General features: G+C 45.2%; 1 protein-coding gene across 4 annotated transcripts in view; it reads left to right on the top strand.

Annotated features, from left to right (window-relative positions):
- Mfap3l (microfibril associated protein 3 like) overlaps positions 1-18,531 on the top strand; it is a 43,316-nt gene that overhangs the window by 10,568 nt on the left and 14,217 nt on the right. Inside the window, exons 1-2 of one of the 4 annotated variants that reach the window (XM_042262962.2) lie at positions 11,122-11,734; positions 12,608-13,039. In XM_042262962.2, coding sequence (XP_042118896.2) covers positions 12,742-13,039 — 298 coding nt within the window. In that variant the 5' untranslated portion in view covers positions 11,122-11,734; positions 12,608-12,741. Of the gene's footprint in view, positions 1-11,121; positions 11,735-12,607; positions 13,040-18,531 lie in introns of those variants that run through there. The other 3 variants (XM_042262963.2, XM_006970936.4, XM_015998605.3) reach the window with 3 other exon arrangements.

Here is an 18,531-nt window from a genome sequence, read left to right as displayed (position 1 = left end):
TCCTGTTAGGTAAAGACCAGGTCTTGAACCGTTTCTACTCCCAGAGCAACTGGTGTTGAACTGACACTAACAGCTTTATAAATACTTTGTTCAGCTAGTTGATGGGGTCAGCTCTTCGCTGCTTTTATCACTTAGCTACAGACCTGACTTACCAGATGAGAAATCACTGCAAATATGTTCAGGGTCTCCGGGTCCTTTGTTCATCACGGCAGGGAGAAACTGTGTGTGGAAACCAGGGAATTCTTATTTCCAACTGCTTGGTTTTTGTTTTTTTTTTTGTTTTTTTTTTTTAAATATTGATTTTATGTGTATTGGTGTTTTGCCTACATATTTGCCTATGTGTCTACTGTGTGCCTGGTGTTCACAGTGGCCAGAAGAGGGCATCATATCCTCTGTAAGTAAAGTTACAGATGATCGTGAGCTGCCATGTGGGTGCTGAAAATCACACCTGGGTCCTTTGGAAGAGCAGCCAGTGCTCTAAACCACTGGGCCATCTTGACTGTGAATTGATTTTGTTAGCTTCTAACAATCCGCTGCATTGTCAATACTGAGATCTTACTCTCACAGAATAAAGTGAGCCAGAAAATAATTCAGATCTAGCCCAACTTCCGAAAAGTGTTATTCACTTGCCCCAAATCGTTGAAATAACAATTACTCAGAAATGTATGCATATGTATTAAAATTCAATTAAAAAGTGTTTGGCATTTGGATAGCTTTCCTAAGCTGAGGTGTGTCCTCACTGACCACTGTGTATGGGTTGCAAGAGCCATGGACTGGGAATCCGAGGGACGGAGTATGGCGAGAAGCTTCCTGGGCTCAGGCTTGCAGCCTGGCATTGCTTATTCCAGGGTCACATGGGCAGAATCCCACAGGCCTGCCCCCACCGCAGAGCATAGCGGGGTTCTGAAGGGATAACGTCTGAGGGTGAATGTCTTAGAAGCCATAAGTGTTAGGCGGTTATAAAGGAAGTGATTGTCACGGTCTTAGGAAGAATTAAGTCACGTGGAGTTTGAGTTACAGAATCCCTTCTGTTCTGTGCCGTGGAGGTCTAGTTGTTAGCAGGAGTGGCTGAACCACTTCACATGTGGAATGTTGGTTATGCAACGCCACTTTGTGATAATGGGCTGGTGAGCCAGGAAGGCGGAAAAGCTGTTTAACTACCATCTCCAGTTATTAGATGCATGGTTTTCAAATGGATGGACTCTTACTCCAGTGAAAAGCAGAACCTTCGTTGGTCCATGTCCCTGGCTGTGCATTTGAATGGCTTTAATCAAATACTCAGGCACAGGGAATGAAGGGTGCTTGGATAATTGGGAATACAAATTAAGAACATGAACTTCAGGCACAGAAAGGCGCTCCCGTAGTCGGTGAGGTACAGTCCTTACCCTTAACTGTTTCAGAAGAGAAACTGGAGGCCTTGGCTGTACCTAGGATGGTCCCTGCCGACTTGTGGCTAGTGCCTGTCAGGATCAGGGTTGCTTCACAAAGAGGGTCTTTCTGAGTGGACGGTCCTGACGCCTTGAGAATTGGAGTCCATGTCTTCTGTGGACACAGGAAGTGCTGTTCCCAGAGGAGGAAAGCTATCACGTCTTAGGGCACACCAGCAGTTCCTGCGTGCCACCCTTCAAGTCTCGAAAGGCTTGTGGTCCCAGTTGGACCGGCTGATACTGGGATGGGATCTTTTTAAGGGAGGAAGGAAGGGTTTATTTGGGCCTGTAGGTTAAGGGGACAGCAAAAGCGTGGTAGCAGGAGTGTGAGGAAGCAGTCAGGCAACAGAGAGATGAACACTGGTGCTCAGCTACTTTTCTCATCTGTATTCATTCTGAGTCCCCAGCCCATGGCATGGCACAACCCACATCTGCAATAGATCTTCCTTTCTCCAATAAACCTTTCTAGAAATACCCTGTTAACATCAGGATATGTGTTTCTATGGTGATTCCAAATCAAATCAAGATGACACTGAAGATTAACCATGGGATAGAATTGTTTTTAACCCATGTGCTAACAACTCCCTTGTTCTGTCTCTTGTCTCCCGACTCCTTACCATTGCTTCCCTGCCCCGGCCCTGGTTGCTGTGCTTAGAGAACTGTAGATCTGGGGAGGACTTAAGAGATGGGTCTGCAGCTCAGGGGTGCGGGGTGACTCCCACGTGTTGTCTAGTGAATTGTGCCAGCAAAGAACTGAGCCAATACCATCATCCCAGCTCGAGGGCCTTAATCCCAAAATTCTAAAGTGGTTTTCCCTTCACATCTCCTGAGGATTTCTGTCCTCCACCTTCAGAGCCCACTCTGCTTCTCCTCCCAGAAACCCTGTCTGCCCTTTGTCTTTCTCCTGTCTCAGCTACTTGGCTCCAGGAAGAGCCTCAGCATGTTCTTAATTCTGGCTGTAGGCTGGAATACAGTACATGTCCCTGGTGGAAGTTATTCTTTCCTTTATTGGGAGCTACTAATATCCTGAGGCTCATAATGAGTTTGATAGTTTTATTATAGGCTGTGCCCTTGCAAAATAATCAGGCACCCTTTGTAAGAGTGCATGGGAAACTGTTCTCCCAACTCCAGAGCAGCGAGTTAATTGCATTTGGCCAGTTGGGAGGCCGTGTGTGCACAAAGACTCATTCACGGTGCGGGCCTTGAGCATTTACAGAGTATCCGGAACCAGCAAGAAAATGTGAACTCAAAACTGGTTCCGGCCTGTTTCATAGCTAAGAAAGTGTGTTGAGAATATTATTCCCTGGCTTAGAGACATAGCTCACAGGTAAAAGCACTGGCCTTGTATACTAAATGACCTGAGTTCAGTCCTCAACCTGATTTTGATCTCTGGATCCCAACAGTAGAAAGACAGAACCAGTTCCCAAAGGTTATATTCAGACCTTTACATCTCTTACTTCCATATGCATACCATGGTGCTCATGTGTACACACACACACACACACACACACACACACACACGCGCGCGCGCACACACACACACACACACACGCACACACACACACACACACACACACTAATAATAATAATAATAATAATAATAATAATTGTTTAAAAGATGGAGCTGGAAAGATGGTTCAGCAATCTCTGCTCTTGCAGAAGGACCGAGGAAACCAGGTTTGGTTCCAGCACCCACATCAGATAGAACACAACTGCCTGGAACTCCAGTTTCAGGAGATCTGAGGCCCCTTGTGGCCTCGGTGGACACCAGCATACACATGGCACATTTACATCCACGCAGGTACTTGTGCACGTATATAAAGTAAAAATAATTCAGTCCTGTTTTTTAAAGACTATCATCTCACTCCCTGGTTTAGAGACCTCGTAGGATGCGCAGGGACACAAGCATAGTGCTGGTCACTCAACTTGTAGATGGGTAGTTAGGAGTTAACACTCCCAAGCAAACTCCTCCCTGTCCTGTGGGATCCTCGGAGCATTTTTCCCAGGCCCCAGGAAGAGTCCGGACCCACTGATGCATCCAGGATTGTAGAGCCTGGCTGTTCCTGCTGGCTTTACTCTGGCTGGAGGAGACTCTAAATCATATGTACCAAGACATTGTTGGGAAATGGGCTTGAGATAGGCGACAAGCAAGAGTTGAAAGCTGGCAGAAAGATTAGTGGAGATTATCAAGTTAACATAAGAAATGACTGGGAGGAGCTAGGGGGATGTTCAGGCATGAAGGGCTCACTGTGCAATCATGAACACCAGACTCGAGAGCCACAGCACCGATGGAGAAAGCTGGGTGTGCTGCTGTGAGCCTGGATGTAATCTTGGCACTGGGAAATTACATAGAAGATGTCAGTCAGCTACTCTAGCCCACTGGCGAGGCTCAGGTTCACTAAAAGACTATCTCAAAAATTAAAGCAGAGACACCCGGTGTCAACCTAGGGCCCCCACAGGAGCAAGAGGGATGTGCACCTCCACATAGGCATATGTATATAGAAGTATACACGACACACATAGAAAAAGTACTGGGACTAGAAAGTTTGAATCTTCCTATATGGATACTTCAAATGAGTAGGGAAGATGTTTTGTTTTGTTTTTACTAAGGGTAAAGTGCTGAGGGAAATATATTCTAGCATCAGAAGCACAACAAGCAGGAAGTGGCTAGGGGTGGCTCTGACCCCACCTGAGGTTGACTGTGGACTCTCGCAGGGATGACTCAAGAGCTGAGTGAAAAAATACCAAAACAAGCCTCCTAGCCAACCATCACCATCTTTCTTTTCTTTTTTGTTTTTGCTCTGACCGTGTAGCCCAGGCTAGCCTCAAAGTCACAGCAATCTTCTGCCTAGCCTCCAGAGTGGTGGTATTACAAGTGTATGCTACCACGCCCAGCTGTCTGCATGAGAACTTACAGACCCTGCCGTGTAGTCTGTTTGGGGCCATGGCCAGCCTGGGAGCGCAAAGGCATTGCAGACCGTTCCCATTTGTATCCCGTTCCCAGGTTTTTTCTCTGCCGTCATATATGTAAGGAAGCTTTCCTGTGTAGCAGTTAAAGGTTTACATTCATTGAGACCCGGGCTATTTTTGGCTCATTGCTTTAGAAATGAGAACTAGAGGAAGTTAAATATGTGTTATAACGATGGTCAGCTTCGCCAGGTGGTAGTGGTGCATGCCTTTAATCCCAGCACTCGGGAGGCAGAGGCAGGTGGGTCTCTGTGAGTTCCAGGCCAGCCTGGACTACAGAGAGAGATCCAGGACAGGCTCCAAAGCTACACAGAGAAACCATGTCTTGAAAAACCAAAAAAAAAAAAAAAAAAAGGTCAGCTGCTCTGAAGGACACACCTTTGGTCACAGTCTTCACTGCAAGTTCCAACCACTGGAACAACTTGAACATTGCCCTTCTAGTGACAAGAGATTCTAACAGGCCCCATCTAGGCAGGAGCAGCCACGGGCTCTTTAGATTGGTTCTAAGCCACTAATCCTGGGCAAGTGTCGCATTCTCTTGGATTCTCTTTCTTATCTTGCATAAAGAAAAACCTTTTGAACAATGTCTATGGTTTTCCAGGACTGATGTTTTAAGTTCTGTGAACAAATACATACGATAGACCATTTTCAACTTCTCTAATAGTTATATCTCCAGAGGAAGGAAAACCTTCAATAGTAATTGTCTTCCTCTATACAGTTTTTGTTGGTTTTGTTTGGTTTGGTTTTTTTCCTCTTTAAAAGACTGTAGTAACAAATCCCTAGAATACACCATTTCCAATGATCAAGCTTAACAAGCATTTGTAATTAACAGGTTGTCAACAGTATCTCACCTGTGCATTAAACTTTTGGATTTTTTAAAATGATTTCATGACCCCAGGCAAGGCAATATAAACATGTTTTTAAGCCCCAAACCTCTCTTGAGACAAAGTATCATATAGCCCAGGCTTGTCTCAAACTCACTATGAGGTTGCGGATGATTGTTGAACTTCTTATCCTCCTGCCTCCACCTTCTGAGTTCTGGTACTATAGGCACGCACCGCTGAGCTAGGTTTATCTGGTGCTTAGGATCGAACCATGCATGCTAAGGACTCCAGGCATGCTAAGCAAACACTCTACCACCTGAGCTATGTCTCCAGCCCCTGTAACATACTTATTTGTAATCAGAACACCAGACTATATAGGGAAAATGTGATTTTTAAAAAAATGTGAATGGTTTCTTAGCATTATATACCATCAGAAATCACAGTATACATGTGGCGTATAGGGTCCTATAGTTCATTTTTAAGTTGGAAAAGCCATGATTTGAAATGGATTGTTTTTTGGAAAATGTACACTTTTTATGTCAAAAAAATTAACAAAGCATAAAGTTCTTTGGGGGACTTCATACAGTGTGGTCGAGGGAGTAGCGATGGGAATTTATGAAGTGTGTGCTCTCAGTTGAATCTAGTGGTTGTTTGCAGCAGTCCAGTAAGTCAGGATATGTATTTTGTTCTGTCCAGTGAGTCCCTAGAAATAGTCCTAGCACTGCACTAAGTCAGAGGCGTACGCACAGTGTCCCAAGTCCCCCCTAGTGTTTCTCTTTGTAGGGGCCAAGCACAGCCTCCTCAGCCCTTCTGAAGATAACACTGCGTGCATCCTGCTTTATGACAGTTTGTCCCTTTGGATGGCGTCACTATTGCTTGTCCTCAAAACATCTGTCGGAGACAGGAGACCAGCGGGGCTCGAAGGAGAAATGAGGGAACCAGGCCAGAACTACCACAGACTCTCCTGAGCCATTTCTCACGGATGGTGGATAGTACGCCCAAGGGAGTGTCAGTTGAAATCCGTAATGTGTGTGTAAACGTGTGTTCTACCAACAGCACTGGTTTTTGGCAAATGAGATATTTCTTAAGGGCGTTAACTTGTAGACAGCACTGGTCAGATATTACTTCAGCCTGCTATGGGTTAGTCTTTAGATCCTGTGCGTTCTAATCCTTGTGCCTTTTCAACTTGCCCGCTCCTGTAACACGAATCTTAACCGGTCTTATTAATAAAGAAAACCCAGAGCCAGATATGGGGTTGAAAACCGAGAGATCAGAAGACTACAAGCCAAGCCACGTGTTCTTACTGCTAGGAAATCCTCAGCTCAACGGAATCTCAGCTGAACTGCTGCTAAAAGCCTCTAGTTCCTGATCCTCATGCCTTATATACCTTTCTACTTCCTGCCATCACTTCCTGGGATTAAAGGCATGTGTCCTGCCCAAGCAAAGACATGCGATCTCAAGTCCTGGGATTAAAGGTGTGTCCCATCATGTCTGGCTCTGTTCCCAGGGTGGCCTTGAACTCACAGAGATCCAGATGGATCTCTGCCTCCCGAGTGATAGGATTAAAGGTGTATGTGCCACCACTGTCTGGCCTCTGTGTCTAATCTAGTGGCTAGCTCTGTCCTCTGATCCCCAGATAAGTTTTATCTGTTAGAGCACAAATAAAACATCACCATACACTCCTTTTCTTTCCCTGTTGCTTTCTGTTCAGGCCCTGACTCTTTCTTCTCTCTTAGCAACTGCTGCATCAGCAGCCACTGAGTCCTGATTGGGGTGACCTTTGTAAACAAGGAGAGTGCTCATGTCTTCAGCATTCCATACCACCGCCCTCAGCATCTGGACAAGCCTGCCTTCCCATTCCCCTCCTTTGTGGATCCGTGCAAACTTGTCAGGAATGTGGCTTCCACTGGAAGGCATCTCTTCTGCTCAGGGCATCACCTGGGCGCCAGTGAAAACAGTGGTGACTCGTAGATGTTGTGACAAAACCCCATTGTGTAACTAAACAAGTGACTTGTCCCCATGGATGGAAAGGTGCCAGCAATAATACTGCCAAGAAAAAAAAAACAACAATAATGTATATTCATTTTAGTTAAAATCACTCTTAACAAGAGGCCCTTTTTCTCCTAACTCCATAATTCGTTAACTATAGTCCTGCAGGCTATAGGTGGAGACACAGGATTCAACAGAGCATCTTATTACATACTTGTAGGTAAAATGCAAGTATTGGGGAACAGGGAAAGGGCAAATTAAAGAAAGGACATTGGATGTTTGCCGTGCATTTTTCTCTTTTTCCCCATTTATAGAAAATAAAGTATCCTATGAAAGTTTTCCCAAAGGCCACGAGCAAACACATGAAGCCTAACAATCTGCCCATTGTCGCTTGTGTTACACCCTGTCTTTGAAATGTGTGTTCTTTGTTCTTGCATTTTGAAGGACTGCATTTTAAGCTGCGGGATTAGAGTAGTGACGTTTACGCTTGGCTGCCTGGATTGTCTTTTACAAAGTCAGATCGCTATTAACTAAACTTTTCATGTTGCTCTCAGATCCCAGTCTGACAGGCCCTTATTCTGAACATTCACTCGGAGGTGATCTTCCCTTACATCCAGTCGTGTGATATCTTCTACGCTTTGGGCTGTGCATTGTAATTTACTCATTAACAGTCGCCAGTGGGATCCCACTGAAGTGTAGCTTCATAAGGCAAGTGTGTACATGTGATTCCTGGTTGCCTTTTCGTAAGGAACTCCTGTAGGTCTGTATGTGACGTTTCCTCAGCGTGAAAGAGAAACGAACAAGAGCGTGGGATAGGAAGAGTGCCTGACATCCCGTGCACACGGTGGGTGCCATGGGGACGCTGGAGGCCCTGGGACGTGCCACAGGGGCAAGATGGAAGATAGCAGAGCTCTGGGTAGCATTCAACAAACATGACCTATATGTGTCTCTCCAGTGAGCCAGTGCCCCTTCTAACCCACTCAATCATGAACCCGTGTCACCCAGCAGCAGCTCTCTCTTTCTCTCTCCAGCTAGACCGTGAGCATCCACGGCCTAGGATTGATTTAGCTTATAGTTCTGCTCATCCCCTATGTCCCTGGCATTCTATTCACCACTTAACAAATGCTGTGTAAAAACCTGGAAGGGAAAGAGCGTGGCATGCAATAGCCTGAGTTACTAAAGTAACTACTAATTCATTACTGTCCATCAAGCTGGTGCTTTGTTTGTTTTTGTTTGGGGGGGGTGTTTGTTTTTGTTTTTTGTATTTTGCCAAACTAAATTTTCATGATTTTTTTTTGAGTGAAACAAATCTTTCATGTGGTCTTTGAATTATATTATATGCCTCTTAGGAACTCCACAATGAGATAGGATAGGTGTAATAAGGGAGGTTTGGCAGCTTGCTGACTACAACTCCCACATTAAAATGCAAGTCACTGTGTCGGGTCGTCTCAGAGACTGAGAAGCCAGGTGCAGAAAGTCACCATGCATTTAGCCCAGGTACCTACTGAAATGATTGAAATAGCACCGTGGTGCCCTAGCACCAACAGTGCCTCTGAAATCGCAGTACCAGCAAGGCCAGCCTCTGTTTGAAAGCAGCTCTTGGCTTGCACAGTCCTTTTTTGATTGCATATTTGTTGTAGTCGTCCCTGTTGTGAAAAGGGCTATGGCTTGCTAGTTGGGAAAGCATGATGTTTTGTTCACTTCTTACCATTTTTAAGGCCTTCTCCCCTTTTATCATGCCCTTAGTCTAAGGGCATGTGCTCTGGCCTAGTCATCAGGAAGTAAAAAAAATGAGAGAATCCAGCCTTTGCCCTCAGCATGCTCACCCCAGTGGGCTACTCAAAGACGTAGCCTTCAGCGGCGTCTCAGACTGGAGTGCCTCCAAAGGACCCAGGACTGGAAGCTACTGCCATGGCTTCTGGTGACAGGGTGACAATCAATATGGCATTAAGCGACCAAGTTACATTCTCTAAATAGCATCACTTAAAAGGAAACTTAAGGAGCCTGGCTGCAGTAGAGAAAGCTTTGTATGGGGCCAGTCATTCTTGCTTATCAAGCCGGGCACTTGGCAAGTGCTCTGTGTACTTAGAGTCCACCTGTGCTGAGTAAGTACTTGCCCCGAAAAGTTCACAGCCCATAACGGCGCTTGGAGAACCAGGTCCCTGGCCTAGCCTATCTGAAGCCCTGCTGCTAGCTGAAGCCCTGCTCTCAGCCGCTGTTCTACACTGACCCTATCAACGTACAACCACCCCAAGGAAAGGAAACCACAAGTTCAGCCAAGTGAAGAGTCACGGCGGGGGGCCTATCGTGCCTCACAGCTGCCGCTATCTGCCTCGGCCACGGGGTTTGTAAGCTGTTGATGCCAGGACAAGGAAGGCATTAGACTCTCCAGGAAAGTGTGGAGAAAATGCTTTTCCTTCTTCTGGGAAAAAAAAAAAAGAAGCAAACAAGAGTGGCCTGCTGATATTATCATCAGTAGTTACCTCTGGGGGTCGACTGTGTTTGAAACTGGTGCCGACATCCCTGCCCTTGGAGAGGTCTCCATTCATTCCCTCAGCAGACAAATAGGCTTAGCATCCCGTGTGTCAGAGGCATGGCAGACTCTGCAGGTGAGTGAGGCCGATGGTCCTGTCGGTACGGTGTAGGCAAAAAGGATAAGATCTCAACATCAGTGGAACAGAGTAAGACTTACAAGAGTAAGTTTGAAATAGACCCACCTGTATATGATGGCCTTTGACAGGAAGACAAGGTAGTCCACTGGAGAAAAGACCAGTCTTTCCTACAGCTGGGTGCTAAGACAACTGGATAGCGTATGCGGAGATGACCCTTAGCCCATTGGAGCTATGCTCAAAAACATTAGGCTGGATCATAAAATGCTAAGACTGGGAAGGGGTAACAGGGACCTCGAGGTGAGAAAAGCCCTTTAATCCTATTTATTGTGACAGCTGCATGGGTTAAAGTACACTCTCAAATGGGTGAGGATTAATGTATGTGAATTATACTGCAGTGAGTTGAATGTTTCCCAGTTCCCTCCCATAATGTTCTCAGTGATTGGCTAAGAGGCAGGCTCCTTGTTCTGACCTGTGAAGCCCATCAGTGGCGGTCAGAGCCTGCCTGACTCTCTCCCCTCCTGCAGCCCCCACCCCAGGGGCGCTTTTCCTCAACCAGGATCCTGCCTTTGCTGTTCCCTTTTAACCAGAGTTCTCTTCCCTGGGTCTTGGCATTGATGGCCCCGGCTCCGGGGTCGCTTTCTCAGTGACGTCCTCCCTGACTCCCTGACTGAGGACCAAGCCCATCACAGTGCGTTGGTCTCTAAACATGTGTCACACGTTGACATGCCTATTTTCACCTGTAGTAATGAACCCTAGGAGTTCACTAAATTGTAAGAAGTGAGGACAGCATGACATTAGAGGTTGGGCATGGTGGTTCAGGTCTGTAGTTCAAGCACTGGGGATGCAGAAGTAGGAGGACTGAGAGTTCAGAGCCATTCTAGGTTATATAGTGAGACTCCATCTCAAAAAAAAACAAAACAAAAAAAAAAACCCTTTACATGAGAGCCGAATGTGCAAATCATGGAAAGAGACTCTTGAGAAAGAGTAATTAATAATACCAACTGCCACAATATTATGGGTAGAGGAAGGTAACCACTTGGCAACAAGGTGGTCTTCACAAGAGGAAGTTCAAGAAAGAGCAAGTGAGATATAGAAAATGACAGTACGGAGAGGGTAGGGCATGTAAGGAACTGAGCATAAGCTAAAAGATGCTCTCCAAACGGCAGAGCGATGGATAGCGGGGATGTAGGACCTGAAGCACTGGTAGAAGGAACATGGTCTCTGCTGTTTTAAGATTAGAATGCCACTGGGTTGAGACACTTGATTCTCAAGCTGATGATGTCATAAGCACCATGGAAAGACAATACTGAGCCGAGGGAGGGCAGGTAAACAGACTGCCAGATGCCACCAATGCCTGGCAAGAGCCAGAGATCATGCCTTCATTATCATAGTAATTACATGGTTGAGCAGTTCTTGCCAGCAGTCTGCCTCCCGGGTGCAGAAGTAAAGATGACAAACAGTTGGCTGGATCAAGGTCACCGACGAGCTGAATCAATGTGTCGTGAGGACAAGGAGAGAAGACACTGTAGACTGTGGGTCTCTATGGTTGGGTCTGAATGAAACATAAGTAAAACATAAAAGTCCTGTATGGGGAGAGACTGAGAAAAGAAAAGAAAAGAAAAAACAAGGGCCAGAAAGCCCAGTGAGAATCAGAAAGGATCCTTGAAGGATGGGAGACTGCCACTAAAGGTGGTTTGCTTAGAACCTGAGAATTACTTGGAACTTCAGAATTTAGAATGTGGACGATGGGTGTGGCTGGAAGAGTAGCGGATGAAATGGAGGCTAAAGGAATGAGTAAAACTTAGATCTTAGACGCAGAAGAACCCAACATGTCACCCTGCGCATCCTGACGATGTTACTCGGCCTCGGGAAGGCAAATGCAGATCCAAACCAGGGAACTCCGTGAGTGGCCATTGTGAGTATGTTCACAGTAACACAGAGAGTATGTTCACAGTAACACAGAGTATATTCACAGTAACACAGAGTATGTTCACAGTAACACAGAGTATGTATGTTCACAGTAACACAGAGTATGTATGTTCACAGTAACACAGAGTATGTTCACAGTAACACAGAGGAGAGGGGAAAATACGTGCCGTGCCTAGGGATGAGGGAGTTGGGCAGTGTATGGAAGCTATAATGATGAGTTGTGAGAACACCAGACTGCTTCTGGGGGAGTCCTTCCTAATGCTGGCAGAGTCTGAGCTGGGACCAGTGAAAGGTCCCTGGAAAACATGTGCTTTGTAAAGGAAGACGGAACCCTTAGGTTATCATGAAGACAGGAGGTAGGATAGAAGGAAATCTTACTAAGAGAAAAAAAAAGTGTAAGTCGAGAAGTAATGTAAAATTAAAAAGTAATGTAAATTAAGAAGTAATGTAATACTCAGGTATGGTGGTGCATGTCTATGATCCCAGCACTTGGGAAGTCGAGGCAGGAGAATTGGGAGTTCATGGCTATCTTCAGCTATATAGCAAATTTGCAACCAGATTAGGCTATATGAGATCTGGTCTCAACAACAACCAAAAGACAAAAACAAACAAAAAAAAATTAAGATGATATTAACTTAGCATAAGAAATATATTTGTTCTTACTGTTTTAATACAGAAATATAGATGTATACTGTTAAGATTTCTGTCCTATAAATTAATATTGGAGCACCAGAATATGTGTTTTGTTTAAGAATGATATAGGCTAATACCGCATACCTTAGCAGATTGCTATTACTTTGCAAGTTTTATTTAAGGTATCAATGTTAATATCTGTGTGTATATGCTTTTTCTTTTTTAGCAGATTCTTGATCAAGTACTTACTCCATGGATCCAGGCCAGGTTCGTCCCATGGCCTGCCCTGAGCAGCGTACAGTCTGAGAGAAGATTCCATCGGCAAAACCATCATCTTGCCTTACGGAACAAGCAAAGAAGATGGACCTCCTGAGGAGCCATCTGACTGTGTGCTTTCCACCTTCTGTGCCCTTTTTAATCCTAGTCTCCACTCTGGCAACCGCTAAGAGTGTAACCAACAGCACTTTAAATGGCACGGACGTGGTCTTTGGCTCTGTGCCTGTCATCATTGCCAAAACTGACCATATCATCGTCAAGGAGGGGAGCAGTGCCTTGATTAACTGCAGTGTTCGTGGCGGCCCAGACCTAGCGTTTAAGTGGTACAATTCTGTTGGCAAGCTGCTGAGAGAAGGGGAGGAGGACAAGGAGAGAGGAGGAGGTAGGTTTCCAAGTTCTGCCTGTTGTCGTAGATTATAAACCGGGACTTAAGAGCCCATACCCTAGTGTTGGTTGTCCTCCTACGGGTCACTTAAAAGTCCCTTCCTGTCTTGTCGTGCAAAGGCATAAGAGAGGCCATATACTCTTAAGGGTTCACGTTGTCATTAATTCATTTTTCTGCTCTTTGATTCAGAAAACAAAGGGCAAACGTGGATGTCTTTGGAAAGACCTCTTGGGATGATATGCTATAATGCACTCAAGACATTTTAGAGCATAAGAATATATTCCCTGAGTATATGTTCCATTCCTAAGACTTGTGTTTCCTCTCCTGGGATTGGTTCCAATAAGCAGCAGAACGGTTGTTTATCATTAAATGTCAGTTTAACTTGTCTACTGTGGATTTAATGAGCAACTTCTTGAGGTGTCTGGGCAAACTCTCAGCTACCTGCTGAGTCCATTCCACGCCCCTGGAGACCTGGTTGAGGTCAGCGGTGGGAAGGGGACTGGAAACCTGGGGCTGCAGATGAGACACTTGGCCTTTAGTGAAGGAGTTTTTGACTAAAAGGTGTGAATCCTCTTCCCAAGCTCTGAGCTTCCTTCACCAGAAACTGCATCCAGAGGCAGGCTTGGAGGCACCTGGAATCTCCTCTTCTTGTTTAAGACGTGTGAGGTGATTGTGTGAAAACCCGAACAGGCTCTGATTGATGAGAAGGAGTTAATCTTCTTGGTTCAGCTTTTGACTGGGAATGAAGTAGGGCATTGGAGGTGGGAGGATACAAAGACCGTTGCTCAGCAGCGGCCCCTCTTCCCCTCCTTCCTTTCTGCTACCCTCTCCACTCCTTAACCCTCCAACCAATGAACAATCCCCAAATGAGTTTCTGCTTCAGAAAAAAAAATCTCCATATTTAATCTCTTCCCCTCATATTATCTTAATTGCTCTGCAAACGGAGAAAGTCAAATGCTTTGCATCTCCTTAGGAGGTTCTTACGGTTGCACGCTTCTGTTTCACAGTGATGTTCCCAGTGGGGAAGGCTGCTAGAAGGCCAGCTGCCTGGGATGTGCCTCCTGGCTGTTATGCTACTGCTGACATTATTTGGCTTAGCCGATCATGACTACACCGTACAGGATAGCTGCTCCCCTTCGATCAAAATATTATATATAATAAATCATATGGATGTTTAACCTAGGCAAAGGATAGCCATTCCCCACCAACTCACATTGTGCTGTCCTAGGAATTCTAAGGTAGAGGGGGCTTTACACATACAGCCTTCTGAATTTCCTTCACTGGAATCTGCCTGAGGTCCTGCTCTCAATGAAATGGTTGTGACTAGAACCTTCACTACTGACAGTGGAGAGATGAGAAACACCACCCCTTCTTCCACAACCGTAAGTCAGAAGGATAACACCACCCCAGTGAAGGAAGGACAGAAGCATGGGAACACACATGCAGACCTCAGCAGGTCTCTCTGCAGGGCTGGGCGACTCCCAGGGACATCAGGATGACAGAATTGAGAGGATTTGAGAACTCCAGACCTCAATCCACCTTCCACAGGGACCCTGAAGCACAGGTTGCTCCTGGGTATTTAAAGAGGGGTCTGTGCGCTAAACTGCTGAGTCCTAGAGAGGAAGAAAACTATGGTGATAATGTAATGCCGGAGCCTAAATTTCAGCCACGTCATTTTGAATGTTGTTCCAAAGTTGTACCCTACTGCTTCAGAGAAATACGCAATGCCTTTATTGCAAAGGTCTTTGGGACCGTGGAGTCGGTCTCAGCAAGTAGACACGCTGGCTGGCCTTCTTCATCGGTATGTAAAGGTGGTTGAGCTGTGCTAGATGGTGGCTATATGTGCTTTAATTTTACTTTTGCTGGGGGAAGCTCAAACGGCCCACTAGAACACCGTATCTGTAGACTCGACTCTATCAGCAGCTTGGGAATTGCAGCATCAGAATACAGCGCTCACATCTTCCCTGGAGACTTGCTGACGAATCAGTTAACTATTTTAAGTCTTATCAGAGAAGATGTCTTTTCAACTTCTAAAAGAACTCAAGATACCAGGACTTGATGTCCCAGCTCAGCTCTTGTAATTACAATGCGTTAATAATAGTCCTTTCAGCGCATAAGCCACATTGGGGAAATGGAGCAAGCGTTACACCTATCAAGCAGGCAGAACGTGGAAGCATCAGGAAGGAGAGCGTGCCTCGGGAAATATTAGCACTGCTGTGTTCTGTGGCCTGGGGTGGCCTGGGAGAGCGCACAGTCTTTAATTTCTCATTGCTGGTGGAGTAAATGCCCACTTTTACAGCACAGATGTAGACTTGTGTTTTCTAGCCAGAACACTAGAAGTGTAAGCCGAGCAGTGTTTCGTTTGCAACTGAGCCAAAGGGTGAGTGAATACAGGGTGAAAATCGTGCTAATATCCCATTGCTAGGACTGCACATAGATACATGGGGGCGGTTTAGGCCAAATGAATGGAATTCAGAAAATCTTCATTAACACCTATTGCACATAAGCCCGGCCATTGAGTTATAGGTATAACTTTCTAATCCTTACGGTAAGCATGTAAGTGAGGTGCTGTCAGTCAGTGTTCATGGATGCAGATGGGAAGTCAGAGGGCTGGAGAAGACATTATACAAATGTTGTATAGTGCAAAGCCAGTTGGTGTTGCTTTCTCTGTGTCAGACCAGAGTCCGCTTAGCCTCGGGTCTCAACCGACGAGAAATACTGTGGAGCATCTGGCATGGCTAGAGCGAATGTGGGAAGAATTCCTGCACGGAAGAGATCTTTTAACTGCCGTCTTCCCAGTTAGAGTCAGGATCTTTGTGCCTTAGGCTGCGAGTGTCATGCACACAAAAATGTGTTCAAAGTCATAGTCAGTTTGCTCACAGGAGCTGATTACCACTGACTTTGTGATTAGCCCGGAAAGAAACAATTTCCTCTCTTGTTTAGGCTGAAAAAGTGAGCTAGCTGACATGCATGGCGGCCCCCTGTGCTAGAGCCAATTTCCCATCCTGGTACTGCAGCAGCTGGTTTGTTCGGCTTTCCCGGTTCTTCTCAATTCATTTCCAGAGGATCAGGAAGGCATCATGTGTAATCCATACGGTTTTGAAGTTCACTAAAAGAGTGCTTCGGAGGGTGGATAGTGGATGGTCCACCAACCGTGTACAAGAACTCATTCTGAATTCACACATGCATGAGCTCAAACAGCCAGAAATGCACGGTTTCCAGTTTCCCTTTGCTGGAGATGAGTATGTCTACTCATCTGGGAAGTGTTATGAAAATCCCCAGTTATTGCAGATGCACTAATTATCTAATTATTGCACTGTGCTTTCTTTTTGCAATGTTAAAACATTTCAATTCACTTCAGCACCTCCATCAGAGAAGTAATAAGCATTTCAAGGAAGTTGACCTGTACAAGACCCTGGAAATAGAGATGACCAATTTTCCCTTTAAATCCCCGTCTTTAAAATCTACTTTTTGGGTAGATGTGTTTTGCATACTACCCTGTCTCCAAAAATGATTAAGAATTTTCTTGCCTAAAGCACTCAGGAGAAAACTGACCAGAGCTGCCTTTACATGGTTCCACTGTTTCACAGATTCTTCTAGTAGACGGGAAATGCCAGTTCTGCACAGTGAAGTCAGCCAGGTTTCAAAAGTGTCATTTCTCTCCTCTCTGCTTTATCAAACACACACACATACACATACACACACACACGCACACATACACACACACACACGCACGCACGCACGCACGCACACGCACGCACATGCACATATGCATGCACGCATGCACACACAAACACATAGGTATACATACACATGCATGCACAAATGCACACACGTGCATGCACACCTATACTACATATAATGTACAGTGTATGTAACATATAGGGGACCAGTTCTCACAACATCGAATACAAATAGTCCTTTACCGTCAGTGGAAAGTAGGAACTCAATCTATACAAACCTCCACAAATTCTCCATTTAGTACATTAAATGCCTGAGAATTTATGAACACTCCCAAAGGCGTTAAACCATGTTTATGCAATTGCAGTGGCGAGCACTTCTAAGCCCCAGTTTTCTCTTCTGTAAACCAGAGAGAATCATTCCTTTACTACCAAGCCAGACTTGCAAGTCTTGAGTAAATACTTGTCTGTTAAATGCTTGGCATGGTACCTAGAACTTAGGAAGCTCACAGTAAATGACAGCTGCTATTTTTGTTACTATTCTGTTCTGTCCTCACAATAATATATTTCAAGTGCTAAAATCTCCATTTCCTAATATAAAGTCTTTTGTAATGCAAAGAATGTTCGGATAATTTCTCCTTTTTTGTCTCAGTTTTCAACCTCAAAAAAAATTACTTTTGTGGGGCTGGAGAAATGGCTCAGCAGTTAAGTGCATTGGCTGCTCTGACAAGAGACTAGGTTTGATTCTGAGCACCCAGTCAACCATCCATAGCTCCATTTCCAGAGGATCCAATGCCCTCTGCATGTACCAGGCATTCACAAGGTACACATACATGCATGCAGGCAAAACACTCGTATACATAAGCCAAAATAAATGATCTTCTTTAAAATTTATCTTGGCTGGCAAGACAAGGCAGTAGATAAAAAGCACTTACCTTGCAAGCCTGACAACTTGAGTTTGAGCCTCGGGAACCTGCAGTGGAAGGTGAGACCCAACTCAAGGATGTCCCCTCTGACCTCCACGCATGTATTGTGACACACACACTAATAATAGCCGTGTTTTTTCAATAAGTGCAAAAGATGAACATTCCCTTAAATGCTATTTGAAATTCCAAATTATTTCAACATAACCTTTTGACAGTTTAGTGGCCGTTCAGTTTTGCATACAAAGTACCAATGATGGCTGATACCTTCCTTCTCCTACAGGCAAACTATGTGGAAATTACCAAGTATAATCTGTGCAGGGTAAATTTTCCACTTTGATTGTATGTGTATGGGTATTCAGCTCCTACTACCCCCAAGAGTCTATGTAGCCAATTCTGAGACAAGTTTCCTTCTCGTAATGGGGATCTACAGGGGCGCCCACCGTCGTTGTCTAATGGACAAGAGTCAAGGGTGCTGCTCAAAAGCCTACGATGGGCAGAATAGGTCCTACGACAAAACAGAATTGCCCAGCTCCATGGGCCGCTGGGCCGCTATTGAGAAGCCTTGCTCTTGCCCAAAGAGACACTCCCAACTCACTAAAGAAACCTGAAATAGACCTTTGAGTCAGGTCTTTAAACTCTTAGTGTATTTTCCCAAAAAGGAAGGTCAGTTAATGGTGTTTGGGTTCATTTTCAACATGGGTCCGTGTTAACGTTAACCACCGCCATTTGCGTGTTTCTTTAGTGAATTGTGCTTGATTTGGGAATGTAAGCCCAGGCAGCTAGTCTTAGCCGTGAAAAGACTCTTTCAGATCCATCTAACATAAGAATGACAGCTGAGATCCCCCAAATGGAAGTCACTTTCATGAAGCAAGTGGACTATACT

Source organism: Peromyscus maniculatus, chromosome 17 (genome assembly GCF_049852395.1).
Source record: "Peromyscus maniculatus bairdii isolate BWxNUB_F1_BW_parent chromosome 17, HU_Pman_BW_mat_3.1, whole genome shotgun sequence".
Lineage (NCBI taxonomy): Eukaryota > Metazoa > Chordata > Mammalia > Rodentia > Cricetidae > Peromyscus > Peromyscus maniculatus.
The sequence above is the reverse complement of the archived record's forward strand: the minus strand, read 5'-3'. Positions and strand labels throughout refer to the sequence as shown.